Source organism: Dermochelys coriacea, chromosome 2 (genome assembly GCF_009764565.3).
Source record: "Dermochelys coriacea isolate rDerCor1 chromosome 2, rDerCor1.pri.v4, whole genome shotgun sequence".
Taxonomy (NCBI): Eukaryota; Metazoa; Chordata; order Testudines; family Dermochelyidae; genus Dermochelys; species Dermochelys coriacea.
Genome location: NC_050069.1, coordinates 231,556,007 through 231,572,763, shown reverse-complemented (window position 1 = coordinate 231,572,763; position 16,757 = coordinate 231,556,007). Strand labels below are relative to the sequence as shown.

The 16,757-nt window shown below is 37.8% G+C and overlaps 1 protein-coding gene across 7 annotated transcripts in view; it reads right to left on the bottom strand.

The window, feature by feature from the left end:
* Positions 1-650: 650 nt before the first annotated feature.
* Positions 651-16,757, bottom strand: part of SLC39A12 (solute carrier family 39 member 12) — a 39,791-nt gene continuing 23,684 nt past the window's right edge. Inside the window, exons 8-15 of one of the 7 annotated variants that reach the window (XM_043509398.1) lie at positions 16,176-16,328; positions 14,827-14,937; positions 12,546-12,606; positions 8,089-8,247; positions 5,915-6,102; positions 3,481-3,556; positions 1,613-1,682; positions 651-785 (exon numbers count right to left, since the gene is read on the bottom strand). In XM_043509398.1, coding sequence (XP_043365333.1) covers positions 782-785; positions 1,613-1,682; positions 3,481-3,556; positions 5,915-6,102; positions 8,089-8,247; positions 12,546-12,606; positions 14,827-14,937; positions 16,176-16,328 — 822 coding nt within the window. In that variant the 3' untranslated portion in view covers positions 651-781. Of the gene's footprint in view, positions 786-1,560; positions 3,557-5,914; positions 6,103-8,088; positions 8,248-12,545; positions 12,607-14,826; positions 14,938-16,175; positions 16,329-16,757 lie in introns of those variants that run through there. The other 6 variants (XM_043509399.1, XM_043509400.1, XM_038391068.2 and 3 more) reach the window with 6 other exon arrangements.

The following is a 16,757-nucleotide window of genomic DNA, read 5'->3' as shown; positions in this document are numbered from 1 at the left end:
AACACTTAGAAGACCCGAGAGCTTGGAACTGGAACTACTTTTTATGAGTTCTTCTGCCATGTAACTTCCAGGAAAAACAATTCTACCAAACAGATATTCTCTGTGTGTGTGCGGAGGGGCGGGGTGTGTATGTGTGAGAGAGAGATCCTCTCTTGTGTTTCATACTAAAAATGGCTGAAAACTGAGAATGTATGGAAGAACAAAAGAAATATTAACCCTTTTCTGCTAACAAAGTTAGTAGATTTATAGATTCTTGAATTTTAAGGGCAGATGTGATCACTGTGATCATCTAGTCTGATCTCCTGCATAACACAGGCTACAGAACCTCATCCAGTAATTTCTGCATCAAGTCCATAACTTTTGTTTGAGCAATTGTGCATCTTTTAGAAAACTATGCAGTCTTGATTTAAGGACTACAAGTGATAACATTCTGCAGTATATACTTGGGATTTGCCTTGATAGATGTTTTGACAGAAGTCAAGGGGGAAGAATCTAGTCTCTGTCAGTTTAAAGTGGGAGTAATAGAGAAGAATCTGACCCTTGAATTCAATTGGAGTTTTGTTTCAGAAAGAACTATCTAAGGACTTCAGTATCGAGCCCATTAAAGACAATAAACATTGTCTTTGAGTAAGGTCTGCAGAATTTGAGCCAGACAAAACAAAGTCTCCATCTCTTGTGTAAGAAAAGAATGAATTCAGTTCCACAGTAGCTTTATACTCTCCCTTCAACGGAGGTGAAACAGGATTCTCTTGTTTTGTTTTTTTTTTTCAGTTCTTGGAGGTCACCTTGACAAAAAAAAGATAAGAGTAGAGTAATATGAATGGTTCTTTTTTTGATGAGAGTGACTTACTGTAGATGTCTATGTGGCAAATTCCTATCAATCTACCCAGTATATTAATCATGATCAAGGGAAAAGTATCTTTTTTTAAACCACAGTTTAGCATTCTACATCATAGTAATACTTCATCTTCAGTGTTTCCTGAAATCCATTGAAGTCTCCTTTGGTGCAATAGGATTATCACTGAAAGATCAGCCTTAATGAAAATGTTGAGGTAGATCAGCTGTCTTGAGTACTACAGGTATCCAAATCCTCTTCTGTAGGCTTGTGATACAGTCAACAGTTGTGAGAATTGGTGACTGGATTGTTCATCTGCTGAAAATATCACAGTCATAGAATCTGAGTGACTATACCAGGTGGCTATCCAGTATTCTGACAAATCAGATTTTGTGTTTGATAGAGGGTGTGTAAATATGTCTGGTTGTTCAGTGAGACCAGGGTATTTGACTTTTTTTTTTTTAAGTCAAAAGAGTATATTTTCTAAGCAAGTGCAGGTACATTTATAATCACAAATCTTGCTAGCACACACAAGTACTTAAGCAAATACTATTATTTTATTTTGGAAAATATACTACAAAAATATAAACCTTGTTCTTTCCAGAAACTTTTTGACAACAGGTAGAAAAACATTTCAATATTCAACTTCAAACGATGATGCAAAATCTTGTTCAGCCTGCATGCAACATACTCAAAATGCAGTAGCTCTGCTCTTTGAAATAACAAATGTTTCCAATATTCACTTGCCCTTCCTGAAACAAGAATATATTTTCTTACCTCCAGTGGTGTCCTGCAACTGCTTGAATTGACTGTCTGTTGAAGGTCATGAAGTGACTCAGGTCCATCACTAGCAGATGAAATATTGAGAGATCTATTTTTTGAAATCTCACCTTATGAAAATTAAACACAAACTCCTAGAAAATGTAAACTTGGGACAGAGAGCCATCACTCACAGCTTCTCAATGAAACTGGAATCTCTCAAAGTTAATGTAACAGAATAGGGAGCATCAGAATCTTATGTCCCTTGAGCACAAGTGGTTCAGGAGCTAGCATGGGAGTCAGGACACCTGGGTGCTGTTCCCTGCACTGACAAAGACTTCCTGTGTGAACTTGGGTAGGTCACTCAGGGCCAGATTTTTAAAAGATATTTAGGCCCCTAAAGATGTAGATAAATTCCCAGCAGAATTTTCAAGAGTGCATAGATACTTAACAGTTATTGAAATCAATGGCAGTTAGGCACATGGGTGCTTTCGAAAATCCCATTTGGTGCCTATCTGCATCCCTAGTAGCCTAAAATACCTTTACAAATCTTCTCCTTAGCCCCCCTTTACCTCAGTTTCCCATCTGTAAAGTGAGGATAACAGTACTTTCCTACTTCAGAGATGTTTGAATAAATACATGAAAGACTGGGAGAACTCCAGTACTATGGTAATGGGGGCTGTATGAGTACCTAAAACAGAGAAAAGAAGAAAGTTGTGCATTTGGTTGTACACAGAATATAATTTGTTCAGTAACTGGCTCTCCCTCTTTCAGCAAATAAGAGAAATAAGCAGTTTGTATCAAAGAGCAAGTCTGTGATTTAGTTTACTGAAAAGAAATTAAATAGGGGAGGGAATCCTTATGCCAAATAAATTACAGAGTTTAATGATAAAATACCTCATTGAAGTCACACAGCACCTCAGAGTCAGTCCGTTATTGTCAAAATTTGTTTAGGGCCTGATTCTGCAGATTAAGTGAATGGTCTACTGAGGGGAATAATCCCACTGAAGTCAATAGGGGCTATTTGCATAAAACCACTCGAGTGAGAGAGGGTTGCTGGATCAATGTACACTTCAGACAGTAGGAACAGATTTTCATTTAAAGCATATTGTATTTGTATGAATAAACTACTTTCTGACTGATGACATTATCTAATTATCTGATTGGCTTCCATAAATGCCAATATGCATAACATACACGATCAATGCAGACACGAGTGGTTATTCTGACATTGCTCAACTGTGTTCTAATATTGTCACAGGCTTTAACACTTGTTTGCCATTGTTTCCTGTGCGACAGAGGGCCAGCAAAACAAGACGCAAAACTTTGTCAGTACATCAGCACATTGTATTAGAATGAGATTGTGTGATATTTAACTCAGTAAATCAGCTTGCGTATACTTTTCAGTTTCATAGAAATTTATTCTTGGCATAAAGAGGTAACAAGATTTTATGCTTCAAACTCTTCAACGATGTTCCTTTTCAGTTGGATTACTGTATATAAAAACTTGTACTCTTTTCTTCAATCAGAGTAGCAGAGATCACTTGAAACATTTAACTAGAATGGACTCAATAAACTAATGAGAAGCTCCTGTGAGTGTGATCATAAGAGTTTTGGTAAACTCAATAACAAATAAAACAATCTAAACATTAATGTTTTTAAAAAAATTATAAAATCTGAACAATAAGTTAATAAAGTGAAATTGTTACCTACGTAACTTTAGATACAAAAATCCCACTGACTTAACTTATAAATGACTATACCAGGCATGAAAAAATGGAAATAATGCTACACAAATTCATGACTGATATTTAGAGATTTCTAGTAGAAACATTATATTTTAATTTTCTGTTCATATATAGCTAAAAGAAAGAGGGAAAGCCAACCTAATAGTAATCCAAGGTTCTGTAGGAGAAACATCAACCAGGGTCGTCGTGTCTGAATGTGAGTCATTTCAGGAAGCTAAAAAAAGAATAAGATACCAGAATGAGAGCCAGATATATTCATCTCTGGGAAAAAAAGTCTTATGGGAAAACTTGACAAACTTCTTATAAAAAAAAGACTTAAATCCTGAGTTTCTGAATATAGTTGCAAATCTGTAGCACACACTGTATGTTATCACAACTATTCAAAGTGAAATACTTCAATTGATCTAATTCTATCATCGTGAACCTTTTACCAACATTAGAGAGAATTACCAAATGAGGATCCAAAATGTGTTAACTTCTCAATATTTTTAAAGAAACTTCATGGAAGGAAATACTTGGTAAGATTAGTGTTTCTTTTTTATGGGAATAAAGCAGTTTTTATTATTTTGTTTCTGTACTATATATAGGGACCAATCCTTCTCCCACTGAAATTATTGGCAAAATTCCTATTGACTTAACCTTTAGTGGGTACATAAATTAAAAGCATAATCCATGAACTATGCTTTTAAAATTACCTTTTATATTTTTGTCCATAAGGTTTAGATCAGATGCTAAACATTTGGTGCCTTTGTATCGGACTAAAAGCTATCTACACACCCTACATGATCTCTCAAATCACAATACTGAGGATAAAGAAAAGGAGTACTTGTGGCACCTTAGAGACTAACAAATTTATTTGAGCGTAAGCTTTCGTGAGCTACAGCTCACTTCATCGGATGCATTCAGTGGAAAATACAGTGGGGAGATTTATATACATAGAGAACATGAAACAATGGATGTTACCATACACACTGTAACCAGAGTGATCACTTAAGGTGAGCTATTACCAGCAGGAGAGTGGGGGGGAGGGGGGGGAGGGGAGAGAAAACCTTTCCTAGTGATAATCAAGGTGGGCCATTTCCAGCAGTTGAGAAGAACGTCTGAGGAACAGTGGGGGGTGGGGAAATAGTTTTACTTTGTGTAATGACCCATCCACTCCCAGTCTCTATTCAAGCCTAAGTTAATTGTATCCAGTTTGCAAATTAATTCCAATCCAGCAGTCTCTCGTTGGAGTCTGTTTTTGAAGTTTTTTTGTTGAAAAATTACCACTTTTAGGTCTGTAATTAAGTGACCAGAGAAATTGAAGTGTTCTCCGACTGGTTTTTGAACGTTATAATTCTTGACGTCTGATTTGTGTCCATTTATTCTTTTACGTAGAGACTGTCCAGTTTGACCAATGTACATGGCAGAGGGTCATTGCTGGCACATAATGGCATATATCACATTGGTAGATGCGCAGGTAAATGAGCCTCTGATAGTGTGGCTGATGTGATTAGGCCCTATGATGGTGTCCCCTGAACAGATATGTAGACACAGTTGGCAATGGGCTTTGTTGCAAGGATAGGTTCCTGGGTTAGTGGTTCTGTTGTGTAGTGTGTGGTTGCTGGTATTTGCTTCAAGTTGGGGGGCTGTCTGTAAGCAAGGACTGGCCTGTCTCCCAAGATCTGTGAGAGTGATGGGTCGTCCTTCAGGATAGGTTGTAGATCCTTGATGATGCGCTGGAGAGGTTTTAGCTGGGGGTTGAAGGTGATGGCTAGTGGTGTTCTGTTATTTTCTTTGTTGGGCCTGTCTTGTAGTAGGTGACTTCTGGGTACTCTTCTGGCTCTGTCAATCTGTTTCTTCACTTCAGCAGGTGGGTATTGTAGTTGTAAGAATGCTTGATAGAGATCTTGTAGGTGTTTGTCTCTGTCTGAGGGGTTGGAGCAAATGTGGTTGTATCGTAGAGCGTGGCTGTAGATAATGGATCGTGTGGTGTGGTCTGGATGAAAGCTGGAGGCATGTAGGTAAGAATAGCAGTCAGTAGGTTTCCGGTATAGGGTGGTGTTTATGTGACGATCGCTTATTAGCACCGTAGTGTCCAGGAAGTGGATCTCTTTGTGGACTGGTCCAGGCTGAGGTTGATGGTGGGATGGAAATTGTCATTGATGATATCTTCATCATCTGGACCCATGGAAAAGAAGCCCTTGCGGAATTCCACCATGATTTCAACAATTTCCATCCCACCATTAACCAAAAGCCCTGGATCTTAATACTTAAAACACTTCGGTTCAAATTTTGAACCAGAATTAGAACTATTCTGTACTCTTTCCTGAACTATGAAATGTAGATCCCTCAATTTCATCTCATTTCTTACTCTTTATAGCCTTTATTTTTCCCTTTTTCTTATTTATCATGTTTAGTACATTAGTGGCTATGCACCAACCATAAATGGGGTCTTATTACAGCAAGGCATTGTACAAACACAGAGTAGAAAACCATTCTTGCCCAAAAAACTTACAGTCCTTTCTTATATTCATTTATGACATGACTGTTCTCAAAAGGAAAATGTAACAGAAGAGACTGCAGTGCTCACCATTTCTGCTAAAGATAAATACAAGAACATTCCGGCTGTGACAGTAAAAATCCAGTTCTGAACACAGGAGTCAGTTGATACCGAAAGGCCAATATAAAGCCCTATGAAGGCAGTTAGGGCACTTATAAAATTCATTAATAATGCAATTTTTGTGGAGAGCCCTGTACTTAACAACACAGCAAAATCACCTGCATAGAGAAAATAGAGGGGAAAAAGATATTATTTAGTTGATAAAGCATTTTCAAGATTACATGGAAGGCAGTAAGACATCAATGATAATAGTTTAGATAAAATTACACACACACACACACACTGTATTGGATGCTGGAGGATTGCCCTTACATTTCTGTAGAAATTATTGTAAATCCGTGTAGCTAGTAGAAAGTTACATATCCAGTCATATTTGTTCAGTTTCTCCTAAAGATAGCATACGGTATACAGGGAGGACTCTCCACTAGTTCTCAATGTTCTGTGACACTTGGATACATGCAAACGTGAAGTCACATGCTTTCCCGGAGTTTCTAAATCTTTCTTGGTTGGGAAATTTCCCATAGAAATCATGTGATTATGTCTGTAACATGGGCTTTACTTACAGATGCTGTATGTCAGAAAGAGAAACACAATGGCTGAATCTGATCTCAGCAGCTCAGGTTTTACACTTCTGTCATGCCGTAGTTTTCAGTGGAGTTACTCCTAAATTTCTTCCTTGGTCTAAATTGGATCAGAATCAGCCCTCAGGATGCTTCTCTTGTAGAAGAACCCACTACATGACAAATACATAGCACAAGTATCTGAGCACCAGATTCTGATCTCACACCAGTTTTACACTGGTGTAATTCCACTATGCCAGTTGGTCTGATATCAGTATCAGCTATTCAGTATTTTTTTCAGATGTTTTTGTTTTTATAAACCTGCCTGTTTTCCAGGAATCCCCAGACACACACACTTAGGTCTTGGTAAGTTATTCATACATCCAACATTTGAGTTGTAAATCCATAAGAAAAGAAACAAATACAAAGTTCTGATCCACCTACCACCATATATATATGTGTGTGTGTGTGTGAATGCAATGCGATGCATAGCCTCAAACTTCTGAAAAGATGTAGTATGAGGAAACAATGAAGAAAAAGGGAAAGTTTAGGTCCAATGAAACTTCTATTTTATCTTGCTGGCCTGTCTGCTAGTTAGAGAAGCTGGGTGAGGTAATGTCTATTATTGGACCAACTTCTCTTGGTGAAAGACACAAGCTTTTGAACTACACATAGAAAGAAGATCTGAAAGAGCTATCTGCTAGAAAAACTGTTCAATTATTTGTCATCACTGGTACCAGATATTTTGTTCAATAAGGGTTTGATTCTCCACAGTACAGAAGTGGAGTGTTGCGCATACATATGCAATGCCAGGAACGCATCCTCAATATTGAAAGCACTGCTGTCTGGTCACATTAGGTTACTCCTAATGGCAGGAGTAAGACCAATGTGTGGAGGGAGTTGTTAAGTGTCTCATTTAACCCCATATTTCCTCAGACATGCCCATTTTGCATCCACATCTCACCACTTTTTTTGCTTGAGAATAAGGGAACAGAGGACAATTCCACCGTATGGAGGATTATGCTTATGTGCCCATGCATAGTCTCCATTCACACTTGCTCTTGATCGTTGGGATCACTGCTGTGCACTATGAAAGGACTTTAAGGATCAGGGCTTATACTGTCCTTACTTACTCTTTCCTTTCCTTTGGGCTGCAGTGAAACAAATGTAACTTGTAGTGGAAAGAACATCCCGTGCCCAATTAGGGAACGATCCTGTGAGGGGCAGGGAGCAGAGTGATGTCAAGAGTGCTTCAATCAAAAATGACATGCAGGAAAAATTGTTCTACAAACCCTAGCATATAAACTGGATGTGCCAACCCCATCCTCACCAGCTGACAGACCATACATGCTTGGGGGTGTGGTTTGGAGCAGTAACCAAGCACTAGGGAGAGCTCCTGTTCTTCTGCTTATGCAGGGGATGGGACAAAGGGAGCTACATACCCTCTTTACCCCATCCACCCACTGCACTCGTGTTAGAACAGGGCAGGATCTAGCCTTAAATGTATCTGTAAATCCAGAAACACAGAGCCATAGCTCCTTTACTTGAGCCAGTTAGGAAAAATGTGTATCTATATTTGCTTACCCATTTCATGGGGAATTTCATGGCATAAGATAGCAATCGTCGTGGTAACACCCGTTTCTGTTGAGGATGAAAATGCTGCTCCTATTACCAGGCCATCAGCAAAATTGTGAAGACTGTCACCCACCAAAACCATTGTTGCCAACAAACTAATTCCTTTGCCTAGGGAACAAAGTCAAGAGTAAAAAGAAAACCATGTCTTCCTAGGCTTTAGGATTCCTACAAACATTTGTTCCCCAATGAACTAAAGTTTTTGTGTTGCAAAAAGCCAAGACAAGCAGAGGACTATAAAAGCCTATCCAATTTGTTCTTATTACAGTGGTTTCAAGATTTTCAGCATAAGAAAATAGTTAATAGAATAGTTCAGAGAAGCAAACACTAGGAAGTAGCTTCCTTTGGATCTTTTCTAGTAGGTAGACTGTTGAGACAAAAAGTTGGTCTGAGTCCAGTTGAATAATTTACCTTCACTGTGGCTCATAAACCTCACTCTGTGCTGCTAAAGCTCATATTCCCCCTCCCCTCTCCCAACTCAGATAGTTTCTGTCTTGAAAGGTAGGTGTTTATACACTGGGGATCAGAGAGTTGCACATCTATAAGTAAGAGAAGAATTTGGCCTTGTCAAGAGACCAGCTCTTAGGCAGTCTGGTAGAGTGGTTGGAGCAAAAGTTGGAGTCCAAAATGCCAGAACCAATGTTCAAGATAGAGTCAGAATCATGATCAGAACCATAGTCAGACTCCAAATGCCAGAGCCAAAGGTCAAGACAGAATCAGAGCCAAGGGTCAGAACCAGATTACCTGGAGTCAGGGAAGACATAAGCAAGGCTGGTTCCAAGGTGAGTGCAAGGCAGGAACAGGACTGAAACAAGGCCAGGTGCAGGGCAGGGTCAAGGCTATGGGCAGGGCAGAAGCAGGTCTTGGAGCAAGATTAGCTCATGGAGGCAGAGAATCTGCAGGCATGTGAATTGAGTAGCCTGTGAGCTACCACTGCCACTGAGTTTAAGACAGATCTGCTAGCTTCCTCAGTCAGTCAGACAGAGCAATCCATAAGGTGGCCTAGCTGATGAGGCTGGACTATGCTCATGAGGCCATCAACAGACTGAGAAGTGCATCTGCATGGCCTTATCCTTGCCAGGCCTCATGTAAATGATTTTTTTAGTGTTGTCAACAGGGGAAAAATTATGTTTCCATGTTCTCATCTTTAAGCATAGTATTTCAGAGGAGGTGGAATCCAAAACATAATCAATCTCAAATCATCATCACTGATATAGTGTCACATCATACTCAATTCTAACCTTTGCTCTAATCAATTAATAGTTGTTTTGTTCATTCATAGCACTCCTGTCTGTAACATCAGTCATGAATACAGATAGCTGTTTTTCTTTCCACTATTTTTCCATGACCTCCCTTTAGCATTGAAGCTCATGTTGCTTGTGTGTGATGGGGCACTGAAAACAAGTGATCTTGTAGCTTGCACGCTGAAATACAGTTAAGCAATATTGGGCAAATTCCCAGAACGTGGCCCAAGTAGCTGGGTTGCATGCTGAGCAGATGGATGAGGGAAGGAACCATCTCCTCAAGCTGCAGAGCAGCTGCAGAACTACTACATGGAGGTTACTCCAGCTCAGCAGAGAGTGGATTTTGCAACCCATACTTGGCTCCCCAAGTCCTGCACCTCCCTTGGTACATCCATTTTGCCCAACTGACTACAATGCTTACCTGCATGCCTCCGAGGAATCATGCCTACTGCCCCTCCACTCTGAACATAGAGTGGAACTCTACTGATTCACAAAAAGAAAAGGAGTACTTGTGGCACCTTAGAGACTAACAAATTTATTTGAGCATAAGCTTTCGTGAGCTACAGCTCACTTCATCGAATGCATCCGATAAAGTGAGCTGTTACTCACGAAAGCTTATGCTCAAATAAATTTGTTAGTCTTTAAGGTGCCACAAGTACTCCTTTTCTTTTTGCAAATACAGATTAACATGGCTGCTACTCTGAAACCTGTCTACTGATTCAGTCCCACTGCCAAGGTTTGCCTCTATAGCTGTCAAGGCAGTGGCAGGGTTTGCCCCTATAAACTCATCTATTTCCTGACTCTCCTCCCCCAACCCAGCTACAGCATGACAACTTGGGGACGTAATGTGGCATTCCACAGACCCTGCTGAATGTTGTTATTATAAGGTTTTACTGCAGTGACATTTTTGAAGAGGAGACTGTTCTTAAGGAGATGGGAGAGATGTTTTTCTTATGTAAACTGGCTAGAGCTGAAGCCTTCAAAACTATTATAAAAGAAAACACAGAGAAAATAAAGTCTTACAACTGTATTCAGAAAATCCTCTCCAGTTGCCTGGAAGCTCTGTGGATTCAGTAATACTGGCAGGCTTGGTAGATTTTCCTGCCAGCTCACAGAGCCAGACGTGGCTGTCCCCAGCTTGCATAGCTCTTTCTAAACACTATAGGCAGTTTATACTCAATAGTGCTGGACAAGAATTACATCAAAATAACATATTGCTGCAATACATTAAGTTTGTGATTTGTAATATGCACTGGCTAGGGTGAAATTGTGGCTCAGCACAAGATGTTATTAGCCTGTTTTATTTAAGTAACAGTTGTTGAAAAAAACATATTATAATGTCTGGAATTCATTCCAGCCTATTATCTATAATATAAAATGGGAGTCAGGTTAATTTTATGAAGTGCTAGGCATTTTAAAGCTTGTGCCAATTTAATCTATGTGAACACACTTGACTGAAATTTAAGTAAATACATACACGAAAAAATTGGAGTGCTTTTAACCTCATTTGTTTTAGTTCTATTTTAAATCTAAATCATGTTATTAGCAACTATGTCAATGCACTTTACTGCTGGGACTGTAAAACGTCTTATAGTACCTCTTAAAGAGGAGTATTTGGATCCAAATTCTTCTTCTTTGAACAACCTTGCATTTAACTTGCAAATTTCAATTGATTCTTCATATAAAACAAGGGATTATTGCTCTTTAATTTTCATAGAGCTACCGGTAGCATTTCTACTATAGATCACACTTCTGAAGTTCTGACTAACAAGGTAATGGTTTAACCCTTACATTTGCTCATGCATAGGGCTCTAATTCAATGTTTTCAGGGCTAACGCTAAGTGCCTATAGGACTTCTGATTAGTCTAATGTGAATCAGGAAATACAACTACAAAGCAATAATAATGGTTGTTGATATTGACAGAAGGGATCATGATGAAAAAAATCAGTACAAAACCTTTGAAAGTTAATTATTTTTCAAAACATACTTTTAATCAAGTATTACTCCTAAACTTCTAATGCAGAGGAGAATTGATAGTTATGACCAAAACATGAAATCAAACAGAGAATACTGATAAAGAGATAATTGGGAAATTTTCCCAAATACAGGCATACTGTACTTGGAGCAGCTAATCTTGACCTTGTGTGGAATATGTTTTAGATGATTAGTAGAGAGTGATGACTGAACAGCACTGAACCAATGACAGATGGAGTAGATAGAGACAGTGAAACTGGGGCTAGATTGCATGCTTAAGGAAAGGTCAGATTCAAGCAATGGAAATCCAGTTTTCCAAAAATGAGATCTATGTCCTGAAATGGAAATGAATTCCACAGTAGTAGAGAATAACACTGAAGGGCTGGCAGAAGACAGTGAGACTACCAAGAATTCAGGGTCATGTCCTGAAATTAATTGCCACTAGACAAAGGGGAGTAGAATAAGATAAATATATAGATTTTAGGTAAGATGCTATTTCCCTGTTGCACTCCTGCTGCTCTGTTGAATTCAACATGGTTACATGAGTGCAATCAAGAGCAGAATTAGGTCCACATCATTTTTTCTTATTTTTTTAAAATAAGGAAAAGCAGAGAAGAGAAGTAAAAACTATTTTAAAATTATTTAATGGGATATCAGTTCAGTCTAAAGGTACTGATAGGTTGAGAAGTATTATGAGCCCAGAGTCCCATATAAGGAACATGTCACCACTGATTTTAATAACCAGGATTTCATTACCATAAAGGAGACAGAAAGAGTCAGAAGGGAAATTATAGTGTGGCGAGAGAGCCAGAAAATGAGAAGCGATGACAATTTCAATATCTTTGCAATAAGGAAAGGCCCAAGCAAGGTCTACAATTATAAAAAAGATGTTTGGTGGTAAGTATATGAGCGTTTCCCTTTAAGTAAAAGATTTCAGTCAAGTAGTTTGCAAGAGTGGGTAAACAAACGTTGAAGCAAGGACAGTATAAGATTAATGAACTTTACAATTATGGGTCTGGTTGGCTGGAAACAGGTCTTTAAGCAGAGATTTAATTATGTAGCCAGGCAGAATCAGATGTGGTGACATAATACATAGAAAACACAGAGCTGAGCCAGTTCCACACTTTCAATTCCATCTCAGGCCTTAAGGTTTTTCATGCTGCTTGTTTAATCCTTTTATCAATACTTACTCTTTCTGCTTGTTGCCTTGCAGTCTGGAGGAACTTCAGACTCAGAGTCTTCGGGACTTCTCTAATTAAAAGGAAAGATCAGCATAGAGGGGTTGTTTCAATCTGCTGTTATTAAACAGTAAAAATTTAAATAGATTCACTGTTCATTAAAGGAAAAGTTAGCTGCTGCCATCTACAATATATACCATTATTATCATTAGAATTATTTACTGAACTCCACACACAAGAGGGATTGTCCTTGCCCCCAGGAGCTTACAGTCTAGTTCAGACCCAAACCAAAACAAGTCAGTAGCATTGTGGTACCTTGAGAAAAACACATTTCAGGGATGAAACAAACTTTTGAGCTGGAAATGCAGAGCTTAAAATGATTAAGTTATAATTCAGCATTTTGGTACAATTTCTCATGGGATAATGGTTTTGTTGTATTGCACGGCTGGGTATGCAGCTACAGGATCTTGAAAGAAAAATGGTGAAGATTGGAGTCCATAACTAAGGGATTATCTACACTAAGATAAGATACATGCTACAGCATCACATGAAGCATATAAATTTTTCACACTCCTGAGTGATGTAGAAAGTTTTAGGTGTAGGCCAGGCCTAAGATATTCTTATTAGTTTCTCTGTGAAATTGCAAGACTTGAGGAGATGAAAACAAATATGTAGCAACCAGGCAGATATTAAGATACTTGGCCATCTGGATATTGAGACAGTAGGTAGCAACAATGTGCACACATGATCAGGTAACAAAAGTCCCTGATTTTAGTACTCTATTCCCTCTTCTAGCCCTTCCTCACATACTTCTTTCCTTCCCATTTCCCCCTTCTATCCCTCAAAATGTGCCAGTTGGGCTGTTTGAGATGCAAACAGAAAACTCCCTCGTATCCAATTCATTAATTATATCAGAATTGTAGCACAGCAAGTTTTATTTCATGAGCATTCACAGTCACTGCTATAGCATCCTGACCCCTTCCAAAAAACAATAAAAGGGGAGATAAAATGATTAGTGAGAAGTGATATATGTCTCCTTCACTGTGGCATGGTGTCTCCTTTGCTTTGTCAGACTTTGTCTAGACAGAGGAGTTGACCCCAAGGGTAAATAATACTCCCTTATCCAGACCATTCATGATTTATAGACCTTGATCATATCTCCCCCTTAGTCATCTCTTTTTCAAGCTGAAAAGTCCCAGTCTTTCTAATATCTCCCCACAGTCAGCCAGTGTTTTGTCTCATTGTTACCCATATGATCCTGAAAAAATGGGGAGCTCTCATCCAAAAAAGCCAAGCCACATTAGTTCATATGATCAATGTGTAACTTTAGGATGATCTTGCAGTTTGCCAGCTGAAAGGAATGATTAATTACTTAATGAAGAAACAGGAAGTGACCATACTGGTCAACATTTAGTAAATTATCTTCACTGGTCTGCTTACAGGCATTTAGTCAGCAGTTCCCAAACTGTGTTCTGTGAACCAATAGCAGTTCATATGGCTCTTGTTGATAACCATCTCTTCATTAAGATGTGGACCATAATATGGGAAAGTTTGAGATTCTCTGACTAAAATAACAAGACTACAATTAGCATATCCTGAAACTACATATAATATGAAGAACAAACTGTGCTCGCAAAAATGCTAAAACATATCAATTTAAGTAGTTGAGTATGTGTGTGTGTATCTATCCAACAAACATCTTGCTTGGGCACTCTCCATAGATCAAATGGGAACCTACACAATTTCTAACAGGAAAGCACTATTTTCAGCCCATCTGGTTTTGTTTACATATTATTCATGTTAATGGAAAAATGACTGCATATAGTCCAAGTTTTCAGCTGGTAACTAATTATACATGTAATGTAATCTCTTTGGACACTATCTTGCAGTCCTTACTCCAACTTGAAGATTGAAGGGAATATTTCTGGCATAAGGACTGAAGGATCTGGCTCCTTTGAGATGTGATTTACATTGGAAAACGAGGAAGACAGCAGATGTTTTAAAAATCTACTGGGCAAATGATGTATAAGGAAGTTTATTACATCAACCTGAGATATATCTATAGATTGGCTTTGTAAATATTTGTGAATAAATTATGTCTGAAAATGCTTATTGTGGTCTAACAAATGTACAGATTTCTGACAATACATTCTTTTTTGAAGTCATGGAGTAAGGAAAAAATCAATAAACACTGAAAAATACTATTTGGTTATGAAGTTAATTAGGTTTATTTTTTGAGACACAGAGAAAGAAGGAAATCAAGTCAATAAAGCATTTCATATCAGTAACCTACCAACTGTATGGTGGAAGTAGATTTGCCTCTGCCTGAGTGGTCATTTAATTCAGATTCCACTGGAAGATCATGGGAATGCCCCAAGTGCCCATTAACTAATGAAAGGCCCTGCTGGATGAAGATGCTTTGCAATTAGTTCTGAAGCCAGATGAAAACTGGTGCAGCCTCTGTCAGTTTCATGTTCAGATTTAGCTTTTATTTGACCTATGAAAGTTGTTGACTTGAGAATAAAAACAATTGAAAAAAATGCTAGCTGTGATAAACATTTGCTAATGCCTTTTCAGCTCAGAAAACTGCAAACTGAACCAGAAAAATATGTGAGAACCAGAGGGTATTATAGGAAATTATTTTTTTTAAGCTGAAGCTTAGAGTTACAAGCTGAGATAAACAAATTATTTAATGTTTAGTGTTCAGATGGCCCTCAACTGAATGGGTTTATTAAAGTCTTGTAAAAAAATTATAAAGTCCCTTTCTCTTTATTCACTATTCTTTATATAGTAGATTTCAACTTTGCTCTTAACATCTTAAAAGCAAACCCACATAATAGCATAGTTAGCAAAATATTCACATTCCATTCATTTTACATAATTTGTATGGCTCAATCCTGTATTCCTCAAAAGTAGTAGGTATTTTGGGTGCATGAAGAATACAGGATTGGGACCCAGATATCTGCATTAGGCCTGTGATTAAACATCCTTTGTAAAACAGCAGCAGCAAATGCCCATACTCAGAGACTTAATGAAGCATCACATTTTGTGCTACATTATATCCTGGTACCTAATGACATTTTCACAAAGCACACTGAGATAAAATAATAGAATTACTGAGAGCATAGCAGCCAACAAGGAGACAGTACTAGTATAATGCATGAGTCTACGGAGCTCAACATTTATACTAATTTTCAAAATACTTTGGGGTAGAAAATTATAAGCAATTTGGTAAATTTTAAAGTATAATTCTTTAAAGTGTGATTTAAAAAAGCCTTGGATAACATGTGAGTCTTTGAGCTCTTCAAACAGTGCTTAGGTAAAGAAATTCTCATTACTCTTTCATAGAGAGACATGCTTTTTGCATGTTCTCATGCTAGCCACGGAAATCTGCTTATAGAATACAATAATTAAAATAACTGGTCTTTTTACAGTTAAACACATCAAACCTATGCACCAAAACAAAATGGTACGTACAAAGCAAAATCAGTCTGATGGGAGCAATTTGGGAAGAGGCAGTTTATGCTTCATTTCACTTGTAAACAAGGCAATTATTTTTCCAAAAACTTTTAAAAATGTATTGTGCAGTTTATAATCTCAAAAACAAAAAGGATTTAAAAAGGGGTAAAAAGAAAGTTCTACCTGATCACTTGGTGATACCAAAAGAAAGAAACATTTTTCTATGAGAAAAAATCCATGAATTCCTCCAATCATTCCCAACATTTTCCAAACATATTCTTTCCCTTCATAGATGTGTTCCGTCTCCTGAGCTTCATGCGTATGTAAACCAAGAATCTAGATAAAGAGGTGAAATAAAAGGGGAAACATTGTTTTGACTTTTGCTAGAGTAAGCTCTAATAGCTTTATCCCTCAACTTTCCTTTAATTACCACTCTCAAGACTTTAATTGTATTTTTAAGTTGCTGTACTGGAAAACCAGTATAGATTAATGAAATTCATTATTAATGGCCTCCATTATGCTTCTGTCATGTCTTGCCAGTAAAAGTAATATTATTTCTGGAGGCAGATTTAATTGTATTGACAAGAGGATTTTCCTTTGTATATTTTGTTTAGACTTTTACAGTTTAAAAAATTGTTCGGATCATCTTCGAAAGTCAAATTCATACAGAAAATAATCAATTAACCCTTCTGCTCATGGTCTTTGCTCCAGTTTCTATGCTGGGAAAGAACATAATAACTGAATTTCAGAAGCACACATGGGATT